Source organism: Erythranthe guttata, chromosome 2 (genome assembly GCF_056151865.1).
Source record: "Erythranthe guttata isolate IM_541 chromosome 2, IM_541, whole genome shotgun sequence".
Classification (NCBI taxonomy): Eukaryota; Viridiplantae; Streptophyta; class Magnoliopsida; order Lamiales; family Phrymaceae; genus Erythranthe; species Erythranthe guttata.
In genome coordinates, this window is record NC_142534.1 from 13,043,694 (window position 1) to 13,063,760 (window position 20,067).

Genomic DNA, 20,067 nt, shown 5'->3' on the forward strand with positions numbered 1-20,067 from the left:
TGTGAATAGGGTTCATTTTTTCCTGTACAAGTATTCGTGTTTGTTGGTTTTGCTTGGTAAAGGAATGTGTGACTGCAATTATGTGCCAACCATATATACATTTACACCATGCTTTGAAAGATGGCTAACTCTAGTTATTTTTGTGGTTCAAAACGAGAAATAAGTTAAAAACACTTTGGTGTTAGCTTCGAGAGACGCAAATTCTATTAATCAAACTAAAGTTACTAAAATTAGGGTTTCTCTCGTTTTGAGAGGTGATTTTTCTTTTGCAGTGAGAGGCGGCTACTTTTGATCTTGATCTTTTTGAATCGTTGTTCTTTCTCCTTTAACTCATTAGATCAGTCCTATGAGATGAATTGTCTCGTTTGGATTATCAAGGGGGTCTTGTACAGTTCGTACTCTCGAAGATCTCGTACAGTTAATATTACTTTGTAAAACAATAATATAATTAATATGACTGTCGACCACGGCAATACTCTCGAAGATCTTGTACAGTTAATATTACTTTGTAAAACAGTATGACTGTCAACCACAGCAATATTACTGTTTAAACGGTCAAAAAGATGTTGAAGAAAAACATAAAAGGTCAACGCTGCCGGAGATCGACATTGACTGCCGGTAGAAAGAGGAAAAAAAAAAAAGTCAATGCCGAAGACCGGCGTTCAACAACGGGTAACCAGCGGCAATGGGCAAAATTATACTCAAAATTAAATAATTCGTGAAATTTGGAGTTAAATTAAGGTTCAATATGATAAAATTGAAGTTTATTATAATGTGAGGGGATATTTTAACCTTCTACACAAAACAATCGCTTAATTTTTTTGTAAAAAAGTTTTTTATCGGGAGCCAGGGCGAGTCACCCATGGGCTATGGTGGACTCACCCACCAACTTCCAAACTTTCACACATATACATATATTATTTAATCCACTTACTTTGCTCCACTTAAGTCCACTTATTCAAAATTGTCTCACTTTTCAAAGTCTCCTTGACGTCTGACTTGTCCTCGTCTTCTATTTCCCAACTTTGTTCTCGTTCTTTGAAAAATAAATAAAAAACTTTGTTCTCACGCATTGTCGTACTAATGACTGTTAAATTGCCACCCACTCGATCGAACACACACCGGCGATCAATTAACGTTTGACATCTTCTCTCTCATCTTAATTTTCATAATGAATATTAATTAGAAGTCCATCGTGTAAATTTCGTAATTGACTTGATATTCATGTTTTTTAGATTTTTATAGCAATTTTGCTTTCGCGATTCTCTTTGGCATTTTCTTCTGAAAATCGAGGAAAAATGAAATTTATATCAAATTTTTATCTTAAAGTTTTTTGACAGCAAATTTGTTTTCGGGGGCCCTGCCCCAGAACCCTCGATATGTTTAAGCCCCCTCAAAAAAAATTTTGGCCTTGCCACCGTCTGAACGATCATATAAATAAGTATGTCATAATGGACTTTTTTGCAATGTACCAATTTTACAAACTCCTAGTGCTTATTTTCACGCTTCTCTTCTCACTTTTCTATGTAAATGTTGGCTACGTGCCTAATCATTGCATCATGGGTTTCAGTGAGTTGAATATTGGTTTGAAATTTTAAATTAACTGCATTGTGTTAGAAATTTAAAATATACTTTTGCTTGTAGATTTGAATATATTAAATTATAAGTAAATCTGCCAATCTTGTATGATGTACTTTGATGTAAAAAATCAACTAAATTAAATATTAAATAATTGTAATAAACATGTAATGACTTCAAGAATATGTATAATATTATTTTGTTTATTTGCAATAAAAGTTGTATCCCGATTATTAATTCTGTTTTGATCTTGCCATGACATTAAATTGATGATTTGCATTTGAATCCAAATATGATATAATTTGTTGTATCAATGAATTAATAGCATATCTTAAGTATTTAATTTTTTTTCATCTTGCTTCCATTTGATTTTAACATATACAATCAACTGGTTTCGGAGGTGGTAAGTTGGTACATGTTACAAGACTCAAATATAGTACATATATATTGCAAAACGAGCCATGGTAACATATAATTATAACGATCCAATTAAAATATATAATTTAATTACAATATTACTATTGACCAATCAATGGTCAACGTGATAGTAAATCGGGGTCAACTGCCTAAATCTGGAACTAAAATAGACAAACATGTTAAAAATTGGCTTTTATTTATTTATTTTTTTAAACTATTTTTGATTTTTAAATGAACGAATCTACAACCAACTATATAAGTGCACTGGATAAACTTACATTCTCGTATAATATTTTGAACAATTAAGATGGATATCAACACTTAAACTCAATGGCTATTGTGACTCTGCAATACAAATTGTCATGTCGAACTAGCTCGAAATTGGGAATTCGATATGTCAATTAAGGCCTCGTTTGATTGTCAGGATAAAATCAGCCAAAATATGATTAAATAAGCTAATGAAAAACCAAAATATTTCATCGGATCCCAAAACGTCTAGCATAAAAAACTCAATAAAACGCAAGATACGCCATGATAACATAATATTTATTGGTCGATCCGACAAGTTATTAGATATACAAAGTAACAAACAAAGTTTAGTTAATCATAACAAATTTCCCCAACCAAACCGATCGAGGATTAAGCGTAAATAAATTCCAACTCGAATCGGTAATTTCCGCCAATTTAAAAAAACACTCTTCTCATATGTAATTATTTTATGAGAAAATAAAAAATTGAAAAACCATGCCCAAATTATTTCCCGCCAAAAGAACCCCAAAACTTCCACCGTTTTTCCGATAAAGCCCTTCCCCCCCTTTTTTTCAATTCTTGAAAACCGAATCTACGTAATAAATTGCTATTATTATTTGCAAATTGAAAAAAATTTCCCCAAAATCTCTGAATGGAAATGAAGATCAAATAGGGCAATTGCTCTCTGTTTTCAGTATCCCACTGATTTTTCTAGGGTTTCGAATTTCCAATCTGATTCTCTTCTCAATTTCACCGCGCCATGTCAATTGATACCAGCAATTTTGGTGCGAACAATTCTTCGCCACTTTCTCTGTCGAAATCCGCCACCACCACCTGCGCTTCTCTCCTCCGTGAACTCCAGGTGATTCCGAACAGTTACACTCTTCCATTTGTCACGTGTTAAAGTTACCGCAATTGCGGTTGAATTGTTTCTGGGATGATACGAGTTTTTTTATTTGAACCGGATTTCTCGGCAATAAGAGATCTTTAAATGTTTGGCGTTGAATCAAGTTATGTATCTTGAATTCTTTTAAAATAAAATAAAAATTATGCATCTTGATTCTTGAATTGTACAGCGGCATCTATATATTTTATTTTTTCCTTTTCTTTGGACAGTTCACTTATCGTTGTTAATTATTTTGTGAAATAGGAAATATGGGATGAAATCGGAGAAAATGACAACGAGAGGGATAAGATGCTTCTTCAGCTGGAGCAAGAATGCCTTGATATATATCGGAGGAAGGTTGAAAGAAGCAGAAAGTACAAAGCTGAGTTACACCAGTCTTTGGCTGAGTATGAAGCAGAAATTGCTCAAGTTGCTTCTGCTCTTGGAGAACGAGTTTCTTTACCTCGGGTTTGCTCACATTTACTTCTTTGTTGTTATTGAGTCCATTTTCATAGTCATTTGTGATTTGTTTCTATTGTTGTTCGTCCAAAATAACGTTTTACCTAATCATTCTACACTGGTCTCTGAACATTAAAGAAACTCATATCTTTTATGCTTGATTATGATTAGCAGTTGTGTCTATTTCCTTCGATAGAATGAATATGTTATAAGTATCTCCCCATTCTTAGTAAATTTTAGAGAGGTAATACGTGGTTTATGATTTAAACTTTTCCAACCAAACTCTATACTTACGTATTTAATATGATTTTTACGGTTTTTTGTTTTTATATTCCACCATACTCTATATCTATGCCAATTTATAGCTGCTTCTTCATACTCTATACTTATGGGTTCAATCGTTTTCCTTTATCTTAGTATGAGAAGATGAAAGGCAATCTTAAGGAGCAAATATCTATTATAAGCCCCACAGTGGAGGATTTGAGACGGAAAAAACAAGAGAGAGTTAAGGAGATTTCAGAAATAGAATTCCAGGTTGCACAAATCTGTGCAGAAATAGCAGGCAGTGATCAGATTACAGATATTCATGGTATTCGAGTGGATGAATTGGATCTTACAACCAAGAAGTTGGGGGAACTGAAGTCTCACCTTAAGGAGCTTCACTTTGAGAAGGTTCGATCAGAAACATGTTTTGCAATCATTCTGTGGAATTGACTAAGGTATAAGGGGTTTCCTATACTAACAACAGGGTAATTTTTATTTTTGTTCCTGTGCAGAAACTGCGTCTGCAGAAAGTTAGTAGCCATATCAGCGATATCCATGAGCTCTCAGCTGTCATGTCGCTCGATTTTGAGAAGATAATGGGTGAAATTCATCCAAGTTTTGTCGATTCTGTTGCTGGTCAATCTAAAAGCATAAGCAATGAAACACTAGCTAGATTGACCAGTGAAATGAATTCACTGATACAAGAGAAACAACAGAGGTTACTTAAGGTGGGCCCTTAACAATCTTTTGTTTTCTATATTTTGCATAACAAGAATTTAAAACTGTATTATTATTAACTGAACTGTTTCATTTGTTTATTAATTTCTTTAATCTCTAGTTATTCATTTGTTTATTAATTTCTCTTACGTTCAGCGAGTTGTTACATTTGGCCTGCTTACTGCTTTGTCTCTATGCAGGTACAACATCTTGGCAGAACTCTTTTAGAACTCTGGAGCCTCATGGATATGCCTATTGAGGAGCAAACAAGATTTCATCATGTCACTCGCTTAATCGGTTCCACTGCTGGTGAGGTTTTGATTCCTGGATCCCTATCTGTTGACGTCATTGAGCAGGTACACTTCCAAGATTGCGAATTGATGAAAATAAAGGCCCATCTCATAATTTGTAACTGTAATTGTTGATATGTTGCAGACCGAAGTCGAAGTTGAACGTTTGAATGTTTTGAAAGTCAGTAAGTTGAAGGAGCTTATTTTTAAGAGGCAATCTGAGCTTGAAGAGATATACAAAGGGGTTCATATGGATGTCGACTGTGACAATGCACGGCAGATCCTCCTCAGTCTTATGGAATCTGGTCTTGCTTCATTGCTTTTTTCCTAATAAGTTTGATAATTGCAACTTCGTCGTACTTCACTATTTCTCTCTCATTCCTTTTTGGACCAAGAATTTTATAAGTTTATACACGGGTTGTTGTACTGCTTGCTACTATGATAATTTCCCTTCTAGCATGATTCTATTGCTTCCTCATTTTCATGTTTTTCTGATACCTTCTGTCATTTGAGTCTTAAATCTTGGTGTATTGTTTGGACGTCTCCGTTGTCCCCCTCTCTTCATCTCTGGGAAGTATAAAAAATCTCTTGAGGTGGGAGGAGTTATCCTAATGTATGCCATTATAGGACTGTGATAGAAATAAAACGTATAGCAAATTTGATGTTTGGTGTTTTAATAAGAGGCAATTGCATGCTTGCTGCTGTTTTTTCTTAAATTTTTTAATTAATTTAATGTGCAACAGCAGGTGGTACTGATCTTTCTGACCTTTTATCAAGCATGGACGATCATATCATAAAAGCCAAAGAACAGGCTCTAAGCAGAAAGGATATTTTGGATAAGGTGGAGAAATGGAGACATGCATCCGAAGAAGAAAGCTGGCTCGATGAGTATGAAAGGGTAATTACTTTTATCTACTACCTGAATTTAGGTTCTGTAGTAATACTTGCTTCAGGAAGTACCATTTTTCAAACAGTTCTTTCTTGGTTTAAGTTTATTTCTTACACTTTTTTTTAATTGATATTAGTTTGGAAAACATAATTTTGATGGATGAATATCATCTTATAAGTCTGTTGCATTTGGAGTATGTATGTAATGAACTTATTCTGTTGAGTTTCATAATTATTACCTCTTATTTTTTTTTTCCGTGCGATCAGGATGAAAACCGATATAGTGCTGGAAGAGGAGTGCACAAAAACTTGAAACGTGCCGAGAAAGCTAGAGCTTTAGTCAGCAAAATACCATGTGAGCTTCTGAATTGAGTCTCTTGATATTTTTTTCTTGTTCTGCAATAGAAAAATGCCTTGAGAAAGTCACAACTGCATTACGAATTTAGGGTTGACTGGATATTTTATTTACATTAATGTATTACAGCTTACTAGGTATATATTTCTTTTCAAACCTTGATCTCCATATGCCATTATTAGGTATATATTTCTTTTCTATAGTTAGTGATGTTTGGTTCCGATTGGTATTGTAGTCATAAATAATGGGCGTAGAGTTTCTTCTCGTCCTCTTTTTTTTTTTTTTTTTCTAAAATAAGCTAGATGCATGTTTATCTTGTTCTTCTTTTGAACCGAATTGAAACGAAGCTTGAATAATTTATTCAAATACTTCATTGCAGCTCTTGTTGAGAATTTAACTGCAAAAGTCAAGGCATGGGAAGTAGAAAAAGGAATGCCTTTTCTATACAATAAGGTAATTCAACTTTGCATGTTTAAATTTTTAGCGTGCTGTCGTTACCCGTTAAAACTTTGGTTCCGATTTCTTGAATTTCACATGAATTCCAGGCTCCTTTACTGCGGACATTGGAGGAATTCTCCATTTCCCGACAAGAAAAAGAAGAGGAGAAACGCAGATCTCGGGTATGTTCCCTTATCTCCGTTTCCCTGTAATGAAATTTGCATGATTTTGAGGATATCCATACACTTAACGACAGACGTGAATTCAAAATTAAATTATTAGGAACAAAGGAAGCTACAAGATCAATTAGCTACAGAACAAGAAGCACTGTTTGGTTCGAAGCCAAGTGTCAAAAAACCGTTGGGTCAGAGCACACACGCAAACACAATGGTTGCAACACCAAACAGTCGGCGTGTGGGCACTCCTTCAGCTCGTTTTGGAATCTCCGGTGGAAAAGACAGGAGAGACAGCGGTAAGGTGGCTACTGTTATTCCCATCAACTACGTTGCTCTACCGAAAGACGATAGAGGTGGTTAATTAGACCACAGGTCCGTATCCTTATCCTATCACCGCGTATATAGATAGTTCTCAAGAGGTCCCGTTTCTTCTGATTGTCTTAAATGAAATGTTTGCTTGGTATCAAGTTGAATAAGTGCTGAAAGCACAATATGTGTCTAAACATCTTACCTTTTAGTAGATTTCGTTTGTTTGTTAGATTTTTTGGGAATAATGAGTCGTTTATAGCAAGTATTCTCTACTTGAATGATTTCATGTTGTCCCAAGTTGAACGAGGAAAATCGACGACTCTAATTAAGCTTCATCTAAATCAAGAAAATTATACTAATAGTGTTGTAGATGCTACATCGAATCGAGTACGAGTAGTATGTCATCGTAAAATTATGCACAATTATGTCAGAAGTGACGAATGTTAATTCTTTTGATAGTGGATTCCACACACCATTAAGTTGCATTGTACCTAGAATTCTTTTGGGAAAGATACTAAAGTTGCAATTAGGAATAAAAGAATGGTGTTTTACATATTTGTTTATTAAACAGAAGATTATTCTTTTTCAGGATTTGGATATTAACCATAAATATATTCTGTTTGATCTGCCTTAAACATATTAATTATATTCACATCAATTGAACTATATGGAACTGTTGTTTTCATGCACAAAATTTTAAGTGTGTTAGGCATAAAGCTATATACCATGTAAATAAAAATTAAATAAAGAAGAGAATATTCTAAAACTTAATAATATTCCAATTCAAGTAGCAAAAGAGCCTTGAATTTCTCTTACTTGCATAATTAAGCACTAATTACATACTCCCCTTACACATTCCATCCAAAATCGATCCGATCCGTCTTTAGCCCAAAACCCAAAATTAAGAAGAAAAAAAATTACAAAAATTCGAAAAAGAAAAACGAAAAAAAAAGAAAGAAAGAGTAAGCTTGTCTTGATGTGAGATCATTTGTTGAGTATGATCATTTGGTTGGGGGGTAAGTCAATGGCAATAGAGGGGCATTTATCAGCTTGATCTGCCTTTGCTTCAACACCATTCCCTATCATTAGTTGCACATTACCATTAATTAATTGTGTGTTATTATTATTATTATCCTTAATTGCTTCTGGTATTTCTAGAAGCTTCCTCTTCTGATTCTCTTCCTTCTCTTCCTTGTACTTTCCCCATAGAACCGCATAGAGCCCGACGACAATGATCACCGAGCCGATCACCCTGTTAGTTAATTCACGAAACGATTGAACAATTTTTAGACTAAAAAAAAAAAAGTTTGTGGTATGTGAATTAATAGAATGAAATGAAATTGATGTTGAAATTAAAATAATTACCCTCCAAGGTAGATTTTCTCGGCTAGGATAAACGAGCCCATGACGGCGACTATGATCATCATCAGTGGGCTAAAAGCAGTGGCGAACACCGGCCCTTTTACCTTCATCACAAGTCCTTGTACGTAGTACGAAATACTCGATGTCACGATTCCCTGTTCGAGTTGGTAGCATGTATAGTACAAATTGTTAGAATTTGCTTGCAGATAAGCTTATTTTAAACACTGATAAGTTATTTTAAGAGCTGATAACTAGCTTATAAGTTATTTTTACTGATCATAATTAAAAATTCTATAAAGTTAGATGACTTTTTAGAAAAACATTACCAAACACTTTTAAATAGCTTATAAGCTCTTAAACATCTTATGATCTGTTTTTAGCGTTACACGCTCTAGAGAGATAAAGGTAGAGAGAGAGAGAGAGAGAGAGAGAGAGAGAGAGAGAGAGAGAGAGAGAGAGAGAGAGAGAGAGAGAGAGAGTGCGCGTGCTTACAGCATATGCGGCGGCAAGAAGATTCATGTCCCAACCGATTTTCCAAGCGGAGGTATTGTGTTCCATGACGAAAGTGACGGCGATAGCTTGCATGGTTCCCATGAAGCACACGAGCGAAGTGAGGGAGAGCTGGTGGTTCGAGTACGTTGTAAGGGTGGCCTTCTGAAGTATGAAGAGTGCAGCCCAAGCAAGCGTGGCTATGATGAGGAGTATGCAACCGATGAACCAATCGTGGTCGCTCGTCTCGTTTGCGGGCCCGCCCTTTGAGTGAGCTTCCCTATGCTTCGTCCACGCCATCTCCACCAGCGGCCCCTTGTAAAGTGTCATCAACAAAGCCCCGCCCACCGTTATAATTGTCCCCACCACTTTCGCTTGGTATATCACCTTCTTTATATCCACCTTCTCCATCCTATTTAGTTTCAATTATTTAATTAGAATCATATACAGTTAAACCTCTATAAATTAATACAGTTGAGACCAGTAAAATTCTATTAGTATAGCGAAATATTAAATTATTCAACTAATAATTTAATATGTTTTCAATGAGTCGGGACCGAAAAAACTATTATTTAAGCAAGATTATTAATTTATCGAGGTTATATACTGTATATGAATTATTATTCAAATATATGTATGCATGTATATAGAGTTTACCTGAATATTATAGCCATGACAAATGTCAAGGCAGGTAGCATGTTGCTCATTGCACATGAAAATGTTGGTGAAGTGAGTTTGAGTCCGGCATAGTAGAAGTTCTGATCAATCACAGGCCTAAATTGGAGAAAAAAATTAACAATATTTTCATTTAGATTTCTTTTTTCAATGAAATCAAGAAGATAAGGGATTAATTAAATAATTAAATAATTAATTACCCAAGAAGGCCGAGAACGAAAATTTGCATGAAAACGGGGAACGTTATCTTTGGCTGTGCTTTCCTGCAATCGGAATCGAAATCAACATATATACATGCACAATATTTTATTTTATTTATAGAAAAAAAAAGGGTTTAATTAATTATATTAGTAGTACTATTATTGGATAGGTATTAAGTGTGTACGTACCTCTCGAAGAAGAAAGCAAAGGGAGCGATAACAGCGGTGGCAATGGCGTGACGATAAACGACCAGAACGTAGTGACTCATGCCACCGTTGAGCGATATCTTGGTTATAATATTCATGCCGGCGTATCCGAACTGCAACGAAATCATACCGATGTAGGGTTTGCAGCTCTTGAATAAACTACTACTACAACATGTTTGGATGCTACTCTTCATTTTCTCTCTCTTAAATGTTGTGAATTAATTAGATGAGAGAGAAATTAAGTATGTATAGAAAGAGAGAGAGAGTTGGTTTTGTTTCTTAAGAAGTTGCAAGCTAAGTGAAGTTGTGAACATATTTATAGTAGTGGGGAATTAGTATCCCAAAAAACAAAAAAACATGCATAAGTGAGAATTAGGGGCTGTTTGGGGAGGATGCTACTTCTGTTTTTAAAAGAAATATTATTTCATGTGGAATCTGATGGAATATCATAAAAAGTGAAATGTGTTATCCATTTTCACATTATTTATATATTTATATATATATATATATATTTATTTTTAATTAATTTATTTGTTTTTGGAAGCTGACGAAGAAGATTGGATGGAGTACACGTTTGAAAACAGAACAAGGCATCTGAGTCATGAAAACAAATATAATGGGAAAAGAAAAGAAATTGCATGGCGTAAGCTACCACATTATATACCAATAATCATTATTCTCAGTTAATCTCTCAATATATATATATATATATTATAGGGTAAATTATTCTCAATTAATCTCTCAATATATATATTATAGGTTAAATTACAACCACCCCTGAGGTACGGTCAAATTACGAAAATCCCCCTTCTATATGTGTGTGTATGTGTTATCAATTATCATAAGACAAAATGTGGAGAATGACTACCTCTATCCTTTAGTGGCTGTGTCTCTGTCCCACACAACACACACACAAACACACACAAACACATACACACACACAAAAAAAAAAAAACACACACACATAAGAAAAAACACACACACACACACACAGCATCCACCAATGATATTATTGCATGATCCCTTTTTGGTAGTGATGAAACGCGCGAGGCAACCCTAGTGGTTACGTTTATTGGAGTACTAATGAAACCCTTTGTTTTAAGTTACAAAAAGATTTTCATTTATATATATATATATATATATATATCTTCTTGTAAAATATAGCTAATTAATTGCCAGTGTGACAGCAGGCAGATTTACATTCGAATCGAATTCAACTTTATTAATAATTAGTGTATCACCAAGATTCTTGCTTCAATTACCCCCAAAAAAAACGAAAAAAAAAAGAAAATAATAAGAAATTAAAAGGAAGATTCTAATCGAGTTTGTGATCAGATATTTGTATTCTATTAGTTTATTTATAATTATGAATCGTTGGGTTACTGTTGGGCGAAAACCTACACGCAAGTGTACGTATCGTACAAGTAATAAAGTGGATTTTTTAAGTCCAAGTATCGATCCCGCAGAGAATATTTAATTATCTAATCCTAGACGCTAAATTCTACCAATTGTTTTCAAGCCCACCCTACACAGTCGAATTTGGAAAAGATTAACTAAATTCAACTAAATTAAAGCAATTAAAAAGATAAAAAACAAGAAAACAATGTAAACACGAAGATTAATCAAAGTAGACAAGCCTAGGATTTTATTTTTCCCCCTACGTGATTATTACTCCCCCAATTCCTTCAATTATGCAAGCGATTAACCCGGATTATTAACCTGAGATGCTAAAATAATCATAACCCGCTTCCGCGTGTATTACGATTCTAATACTCTAGATTCAATTACTATATTCCTATGCAATTAATTCTAGAACACAACATTAAGCACAAATCTCAATAATGGCTACCTAAGAGATTAACTATATTCCTATGTTAGTACCACAATGGTTCTTCTACCACAGTTCTAATTATTAACCCGATCTTCCGATTCATGCGATTAACAATAACATAAAAGCACATAAGTTGATCAAGTTCATGCACTTAATAAAACAAGTAGAAGAAATAATTCGGAATTAAAACTTGCATAAAATCATAGAATTGGGTTCATAAATCCCACATAGGGTTCCAAATAAAATCCTAGAAATAAGAAAATTAGCTACTCATGATTAAAGGAAAAACGCAAATAAAATAAGTCATAAACGATAAATCTATGCTTAGAGTCTTCGAATTGTTCGTCTTCATTATTGCTTTGTTGCTCTCCAAATTGCGTAAAAAAAGATCCTCAATTGTGTGCTTGGTTCGGTCTTATATAGGGTGAAGAACTTGGGGAAGAAGGCAGTTTCCTTGTGCAATTAAAATCCCTTTACTGCGCAACTTCGGAGTCTCGGACGGGGGTCTCACAATTTGAACTAAAACTGGGACGGGGGTCCGAGCTTTACATCTTCAGAATTTTGATTTTTTCACTTTTGGCCCATATTTTCTCCAAAATTGCAGTTTTTACCCCATACTTTTCCAATTCTTCAATTTGTACCTAAAATACAATAACTCAACGTTTTAAGCACCAATTATCATTAAAACACACCAAAAGGTCAAATAAAAAGGTACGATAAAGTGTAAAAATATACACTTAACACACCCCCAAACTTGAACTTTTGCTTGTCCTCAAGCAAAATCTTCCAATAAGCAAATAACTTAATTATAACATCTCATCACATAGATCAATGATCAACTTCACGTTTTCAGAACTTGTAATTATAATGACAATTCTTAGGTATTCGCAAGCTCAAAATTCAACAACACTTAGTCACTCACCATTACCAAAAACCACAATTCATACAATTGCTTCAAGCATCCAATATTTGCAAATTAAAGATATAAAGAATTTATACTTACATGCATATGCTTGACTCCAAATACTCACCAAATTATTCTACTCTACTAATATCGAACATTAAGCTATTGGGATCATTGGGGCTTTGTGGCTTTCAATTGTTAGGCTCTTTGGTTCGAGGTAGGAAATACGGGTATGTGTGGCCATTCTTCTTGAATTTAAGGTGATTACGCCAAAATTTGAAAGATAGGCGTTTGATACAATGAATTCACCTCTACGGACTTTAATAAACTCGATTTTCAAAAGTCAAAAGTCTCCACTTTTGCTTTTGAGGCAATGGATCGAGTTTTCAAAAATAATTCAACAACTAGTCCTTATTTCTCCCTTCTAGTCTCTTCTTCTTCTTCTTTTTTTTTTTTTTTTTTTTTTTTTTTTTTTTTTTCTGAAGAAGAAGCTAAGAAGGACCTTATAACTCGACCGAACTTGAAGGGTTAATTTTTCAAGAGTCTCCACTTTTCTATCTTATACACATGGCTAAAAGAAAGAACACCTTTTCTCCGAGGCTCAAATCAAGGTTCTAAGGAATATTTCGATAAAAAGGTCGGCTTGAAAGGCTCAAACGGTTCAAAGAAGGCCCAAATCATATCCCAAATCACTCACTACTCAATACTTCGTATCATAACTTACCTAAGGTGAGTCTTAAAACCGAACATAGCATGATCTAGCACAAATTAATTCCAAATTTAAAATACAAAACATTCAACCAAAACAATGCACAAAATGTGATTCCTAGCAATAATTCGCTTCTAAGTCCCGTTGAATCGAAAGCTAAACAAACATCAAATCCTTATCACACAAAACAAGCAATCTCATCATCAAACATTGATCACCTCTCATCATCATAAATCATCGATGCATTCGACTCAAGCAATTTTTTTTTTCTTCGGAAAAACGAGAAAAACAATAAAAACGAATAAAACCTAATGCATGCAAACTAAAACAAATAAGCACAAAAATAACATGTTTTTCACCCCCAAACTTAAAATTTTCGTTGCCCTCAACGAATTTAGCTCAAAGTTTAAGGATAGGAAACACCTGATTTAGTTGGAGTCGATGTGATCGGGGTGCTCCTCCCTCGCTCTCTCACGCTCGTCCTCATTGGGCGGTGGCACTTTTCTTTCCCTTTTCCTCCCTTTGGAAGATGATGCTTCGCTCGTGCGGCCTCGTTTGTTGGACGACATAGTTGGGAGAGAGATTGAAATATATTCGGTGAGAATTGGTTAACAATCGAACTCAAAATTTGGTTGGAGCAAATTGTCGAACACCTTGTGGGCGTGCCTTGAAAGAGTAGATCTTGAAGAATTTGGTTCGATTCTCTAGCCTCCATTTGTGTGTGGGAGTTTGAGAGAAGGAAAGGGGAGGGTTTAGGAAATAATGGGGGAGAAAATCTAATTTTTTTAAAGTTAAAACGCCCCAAAACTAGTCGGACGGCCGTCCCGGTTTTTTTATGCTGATTTTCGGACGGCCGTCCGACATCTTCTGTCTCCCCACTATTCACGGGACAGCCGTCCCATGTTTGTGCCTTATTTTCGGACGGCCGTCCCACTGGCAGTGATGCCGTTTGGAGCTTTCTGTTTCCCAGACGGCCGTCTGAGATTTTGCTTGCAATTTCGGATGGCCGTCTGGACCCCCTGACCATGTTTTCGACCCTGAAAATTAAAATTCAAATAGATTAATTAGAATGCATGCCTATGAAAAGAAAAACGAAACGAAAAATTAAAGAAAACTACGAAAACATAAAGCTCGGGTTGCCTCCCGAGAAGCGCTAAGTTTAAAGTCTTCAGCCGGACGTTGGTTCTTTATTTTCAAGCAAAAGCGACCGAAGTCACTTGGCAATCTTCACTCGCTTCCCAATACGGTTTGAGCCGGCTCCGCTTCACGTTGAACGTACGATTTGAATCTCGCTCCTTTATTTTGACCACCTCGTGAGGAAGAATTTCTTGGACAATAAACGGCCGCGACCACTTTGATCTGCGCTTCCTTGGAAATAACCAAAGATGGGATTTGCACAATAACACCAATTGTCCTTTGTGCAATTCCTTTTTGATTTTCTCCTTACGAACACAATAGCTTGACTCATCCTTCTCTCGTGACTTGCTCGAGTCTTTGGGTGGCAACATCTTCCTTGCATTCTCCTCGTCGTCAAAACCTCGACTCGTATGACTTTCTCTCGGAGGAGTTGAAATTAAGTCCATGAAGTAAACTTGCTCCTTCCGATTCTTGCTTCCGCCATCATCTCCTGCACTCAAAGATGCTTTCCCATTGTCCAAGTTCAAAACATCAAATTTTTCATGAGTTGTAAAATCCATAAGTTCAATAGCAAAACAATCATTATTATCACATGGATTTTTATTAGCACTAAAAACATTGAATTTGATTGTGTGATCATGCACAGTCATTGTAAGATCACCACTAGCACAATCAATGAGAGTTTTCGACGTGGCTAAAAACGGCCTCCCTACGATAAGAGGTATCTCCCTATCCTCATCTATATCTAGTATCACGAAATCAACAGGGAAGATAAATTTATTGACTTTCACTAGCACATTCTCTAAAATACCTTTTGGGTAAACTAAAAATCTATCGGCTAATTGAAGAGTTATAGCCGTCGGTTCAATTTCTCCTAACCCAAGATTTTTAAAGGTTGAATAAGGCATAAGATTAATGCTAGCGCCTAAATCAATGAGTGATCTAAAATTTTTACCTCCTATAGTACAAGGAATAGTAAACTTACCTGGATCGCCGAGTTTTTGTGGAAGAGGCCGAGTAAGAATTGCACTAATTTGCTCCGTGAGTTGGATCATCTCGTTCCCTTGCAATTTCTTACTTTTCTTTACGAGGTCCTTGAGGAACTTCACCCACTTTGGCATCTTTTGAAGTGCTTCAATGAAAGGAATATTAATGCGAATTTCCTTCAACTTGTCCAAAAATCTTTGATATTCGGCGCCGAGCTTCTTCTTTATAAACTTTTGAGGATAAGGAATTGGAGGGACTTGTGAAGGCACCGTCGATGGTGGCTCGTCATGAGATGATTCTTTTTCCTCATTCTTTTTCGGCTTCTCGATTACCGTGTTTCTCTTCTCTTTTCGTGGGGCTTCCTCCAATTGCTTACCGTTCTTCAAGGTGACTGCTTGGCACGTCTCAACCTCGATATTTTTCGTTAGCAATCTTTGTGGATATGGGATTGGCTCGACCCATTCGGCTACAGTGACTTGCGGCTTGACTTGAATTTCTTCTTTTTTCTCGATCTTGAAATCGATAGCTTGGCACGTCTCGAACTTTTGCTTTCGAGGATCTTCCGTATTCGATGGCAATGCTCCTTGCGGACGGTTCTCTTGATTCAAAGCTAATTGAGCGACTTGATTCTCCAAATTTCGCAACGAGGCTTGGGTAGCGGTTATGAATTGGGCCAATATCTCCTCCGTGTTTGATTTTTGGGCCGGTGGATTGTTGCCTTGAAAGCTTTGTTGAGGAGGGGCTTGATTTTGGAATTGACCTTGAGGTCTTTGATATCCTTGGCCTTGTTGATTTCCTCCATATTGCCCTTGTGATCTCCAACCTTGATTTTGGAATTGGCGAGGCGCATTGTTCACGTAGTTGAGCGACTCCACATCTTGTTGGCATTGGAGCGTGTAATGATTTCCACCGCAAATTTCACAACATGGAGAATCGATTGCTTTGATGTGCTGCAGAAGGAGTTGATTTTGTTGAGCAATTTGTGTCACTTGAGCTTGAAGGGCCGTAATTGCATCTAACTCCAACACTCCGGGAATTTTCTTAGCTCCACTAACCGTCCTTTCGCTTGACTTGGCAAACCGATTTTGTGCAATTTGATCCAACATGATAAATGCATCCGGTATCGATTGACTCATAAAATTACCTCCGGTTGAGGCATCTAAAACGGTTCGTGCATTCTCGTTGATCCCTTGGTAGAAGATGTGGATTTGCCGCCATTGTTCGACTCCATGTGTTGGACACTGCCGCAAAAGAGTTTTAAATCTCTCCCATGCCTCGTATAATTGCTCGCCTTGCTCTTGGAAAAAAATATGAATTTCTCGTCGGATTCTCTCGTTCTTCTCGGGTGAGCTGTAAACTTTCATGAAAAGGTTGAGGAGTTGAGACCACGACGAGATAGAGTGGGGGGCTTGGGACATCAACCACTGGCGAGCTCTTCCTTGTAAGGAGTGCTTGAAGAGAATTAATTGAAGCGCCTCTTGGGAAACGCCGTTTTGATGGTGGGAATTACAGGTTTCTAGAAAATTGACAATGTGAAGATGGGGATCTTCACCCGCCAATCCACTAAATAGCCCGTTATTTTGGAGCATCGTCAATAGGCCTTGCTTGATCTCAAAATTGTGCGCCTCAATAGGTGGATATTGGATGCTCGGGCGGAATCCGTCATGAGTCGGGATTATGTAATCTTGAAGTGCCCGTGGCTTAACTGCTGGTTGTACTGGAAGTTGAGGGGGTGGGTCTTGGACTTGGTTTCCGTTGGCCCCGAGTAAATTACCCGCTGCCCTGCGTTCTTCGTCCTCCATTATATTGTTTGCGCGTTGAAGTCTCCTAGCCGCTCGAAAAGTACGTTCGATTTCGGGATCAAACGGTTCTCTAGCAAGATCGAGTCTTCTACGCATACACAATACCTAAAAAAAAAAAACAAAAATTAAATGGGTGAATCGTGAAAATTGTTCAAATCTAGAGCTAGAATAAAATAAATAATTAAAATATTCCCCGGCAACGGCACCAAAAACTTGTTGGGCGAAAACCTACACGCAAGTGCACGTATCGTACAAGTAATAAAGTGGATTTTTTAAGTCCAAGTATCGATCCCACAGAGAATATTTAATTATCTAATCCTAGACGCTAAATTCTACCAATTGTTTTCAAGCCCACCCTACACAGTCGAATTTGGAAAAGATTAACTAAATTAAACTAAATTAAAGCAATTAAAAAGATAAAAAACAAGAAAACAATTTAAACACGAAGATTAATCAAAGTAGACAAGCCTAGGATTTTATTTTTCCCCCTATGTGATTATTACTCCCCCAATTCCTTCAATTATGCAAGCGATTAACCCGAATTATTAACCTGAGATGCTAAAATAATCATAACCCGCTTCCGCGTGTATTACGATTCTAATACTCTAGATTCAATTACTATATTCCTATGCAATTAATTATAGAACACAACATTAAGCACAAATCTCAATAATGGTTACCTAAGAGATTAACTAAATTCCTATGTTAATACCACAAATGCTCTTCTACCACAGTTCTAATTATTAACCCGATCTTCCGATTCATGCGATTAACAATAACATAAAAGCACATAAGTTGATCAAGTTCATGCACTTAATAAAACAAGTAGAAGAAATAATTCGGAATTAAAACTTGCATAAAATCATAGAATTGGGTTCATAAATCCCACATAGGGTTCCAAATAAAATCCTAGAAATAAGAAAATTAGCTACTCATGATTAAAGGAAAAACGCAAATAAAATAAGTCATAAACGATAAATCTATGCTTAGAGTCTTCGAATTCTTCGTCTTCGTTATTGCTTTGTTGCTCTCCAAATTGCGTAAAAAAAGATCCTCAATTGTGTGCTTGGTTTGGTCTTATATAGGGTGAAGAACTTGGGGAAGAAGGCAATTTCCTTGTGCAATTAAAATCCCTTTACTGCGCAACTTCGGAGTCTCGGACGGGGGTCTCACAATTTGAACTAAAACTGGGACGGGGGTCCGAGCTTTACATCTTCAGAATTTTGATTTTTTCACCTTTGGCCCATATTTTCTCCAAAATTGCAGTTTTTACCCCCTACTTTTCCAATTCTTCAATTTGTACCTAAAATACAATAAATCAACGTTTTAAGCACCAATTATCATTAAAACACACCAAAAGCTCAAATAAAAAGGTACGATAAAGTGTAAAAAAATACACTTAACAGTTACTGCCGTAAGGTTCTGCTGAATAGTAGGGGTTAGTAACACGTCTTGTTGTTTTTACTGAATAGTAGTGGTTACTAACACGTCAGGTTGGCAAGATTCACATTTTTTTTCAAACTCGCTACTCAAATCAAAGTAAGCAACAGATATATTAAATGCTATTATTTTTTTGTAATGAAGGAACCCGCAACCAACCATATAGGTACACTGGGTAAATCTACACTTTGGTATAATAGCTTGCAAACCATACAAGAGACGTAAACCACACGAGGCTAACCATGTGTGACAAGCTCGACCTAGCGACCGTTGGCAAGGGGACTTGAACGTGGGTCAATTGACACAGAACCACTTGTTCCAACCGTTAGGTCATCCGTTATGGGACAATGCTACTATTTCATTAAATTAGCAGCATCCCGCCCACGTCATTAATTTAACGTGATTAATTTAATAGGGGTGACTAAAAAGAAAAAAAAGACAATTTTATCCCTAAAATCATATCTTATTATTGTAAACTAAGTAGTTTTATAGACAATTCATATATAACAACTGAATTTAACAAATTGAATAGAAGATCTAATCTAAGAAACTGAACATGCTACTAATTAAATAATTAATTAGTCTGTAGAGAATAATTAACTTAATTACTTAATCTCATCTAATCCAATATATGTAATCGAACAATCCCTTAGTATTATAGGTGCTGCAAGAACAAATATATATTTAAACATCTGTATCCCTTTTTGTTTTGTTTTTTGTTTTAAAAAGAAAAACATTTAACATGCATGAACGATTAAATTTACTTTTTATCTGGAATTTGATCATCCGTTGTACGTAAGAGAGTACCGTACTTCATATTCTTATTGCAGCTAGATATACGTGTCATGTCTACTTATATCAATAATATTTGTGATTAACGTATGGCGTGCACTAATGGTAAAGATTAATACGAAATGCAATTAGGCGGAACCAGGATTTTTTGGTTGGGGGTCGAGAATCTAAGAAGGGGGTTTAGGAATATTCATAGACATTGATTAATGAATAAAATGATTATAACATACATAGTATGTACCCGATATATGATCATTAAAAATCCTTACAATAAAAAGAGATTGTAATATAGGTGGATTAGTTGAATGAGTAAATTTTACTAGGAAAACAAAAACTCGGAATAGGTAGAAATTTGATAGCTAGATTGAAAAATCAAAGCAATTAGAAGGTTTGATTCTACATTGCATCCTAGAAATATAGCATTTTGTCACTTTGCATTTCCACAAATACAATTTAACAATATTTTTCACCCTCGAAACACAGTAAAGTAAACCATTCAAACAACG

The 20,067-nt window shown here is 35.8% G+C and overlaps 2 protein-coding genes across 3 annotated transcripts; one reads left to right on the plus strand and one right to left on the minus strand.

The window, feature by feature from the left end:
• Positions 1-2,583: 2,583 nt before the first annotated feature.
• Positions 2,584-7,255, plus strand: MAP65-5 (microtubule-associated protein 65-5). Of its 2 annotated transcripts, none has more exons than XM_012994531.2 (11): positions 2,584-3,106; positions 3,395-3,598; positions 4,007-4,261; positions 4,366-4,581; positions 4,771-4,926; positions 5,006-5,165; positions 5,607-5,758; positions 6,016-6,103; positions 6,483-6,556; positions 6,649-6,723; positions 6,824-7,255. In XM_012994531.2, the coding sequence occupies exons 1-11, from the start codon at positions 3,005-3,007 to the stop codon at positions 7,076-7,078; spliced, it is 1,737 nt and encodes a 578-aa protein (XP_012849985.2). In that variant the 5' UTR covers positions 2,584-3,004; the 3' UTR covers positions 7,079-7,255. The 2 variants fall into 2 exon arrangements, with proteins under 2 accessions (XP_012849985.2, XP_012849984.2); XM_012994530.2 differs by having other exon boundaries at positions 2,740-3,106; positions 5,604-5,758.
• A 529-nt stretch (positions 7,256-7,784) lies between these two features.
• Positions 7,785-10,426, minus strand: LOC105969762 (WAT1-related protein At5g07050). Its single transcript, XM_012994540.2, has 6 exons — positions 9,942-10,426; positions 9,753-9,815; positions 9,535-9,651; positions 8,881-9,289; positions 8,392-8,543; positions 7,785-8,278 (listed from the first exon to the last, which is right to left on the minus strand). The coding sequence occupies exons 1-6, from the start codon at positions 10,151-10,153 to the stop codon at positions 8,011-8,013; spliced, it is 1,221 nt and encodes a 406-aa protein (XP_012849994.2). The 5' UTR covers positions 10,154-10,426; the 3' UTR covers positions 7,785-8,010.
• Between the last annotated feature and the right edge of the window lie 9,641 nt (positions 10,427-20,067).

Bases quoted from the DNA above. Each gene is read 5' to 3' on its own strand.
- MAP65-5 (XM_012994530.2), top strand. From the start codon at position 3,005: ATGTCAATTGATACCAGCAATTTTGGTGCGAACAATTCTTCGCCACTT. The intron at 5,166-5,603 runs GTCTTGCTTCAT...AATGTGCAACAG, and splicing joins CCTCAGTCTTATGGAATCTG to CAGGTGGTACTGATCTTTCT. The intron at 6,724-6,823 runs GTATGTTCCCTT...TTAAATTATTAG, and splicing joins AGGAGAAACGCAGATCTCGG to GAACAAAGGAAGCTACAAGA.
- LOC105969762 (XM_012994540.2), bottom strand. From the start codon at position 10,153: ATGAAGAGTAGCATCCAAACATGTTGTAGTAGTAGTTTATTCAAGAGC. The intron at 9,816-9,941 runs GTACGTACACAC...TTCCGATTGCAG, and splicing joins TTTGCTTTCTTCTTCGAGAG to GAAAGCACAGCCAAAGATAA. The intron at 9,290-9,534 runs GTAAACTCTATA...GAAACTAAATAG, and splicing joins GTCATGGCTATAATATTCAG to GATGGAGAAGGTGGATATAA.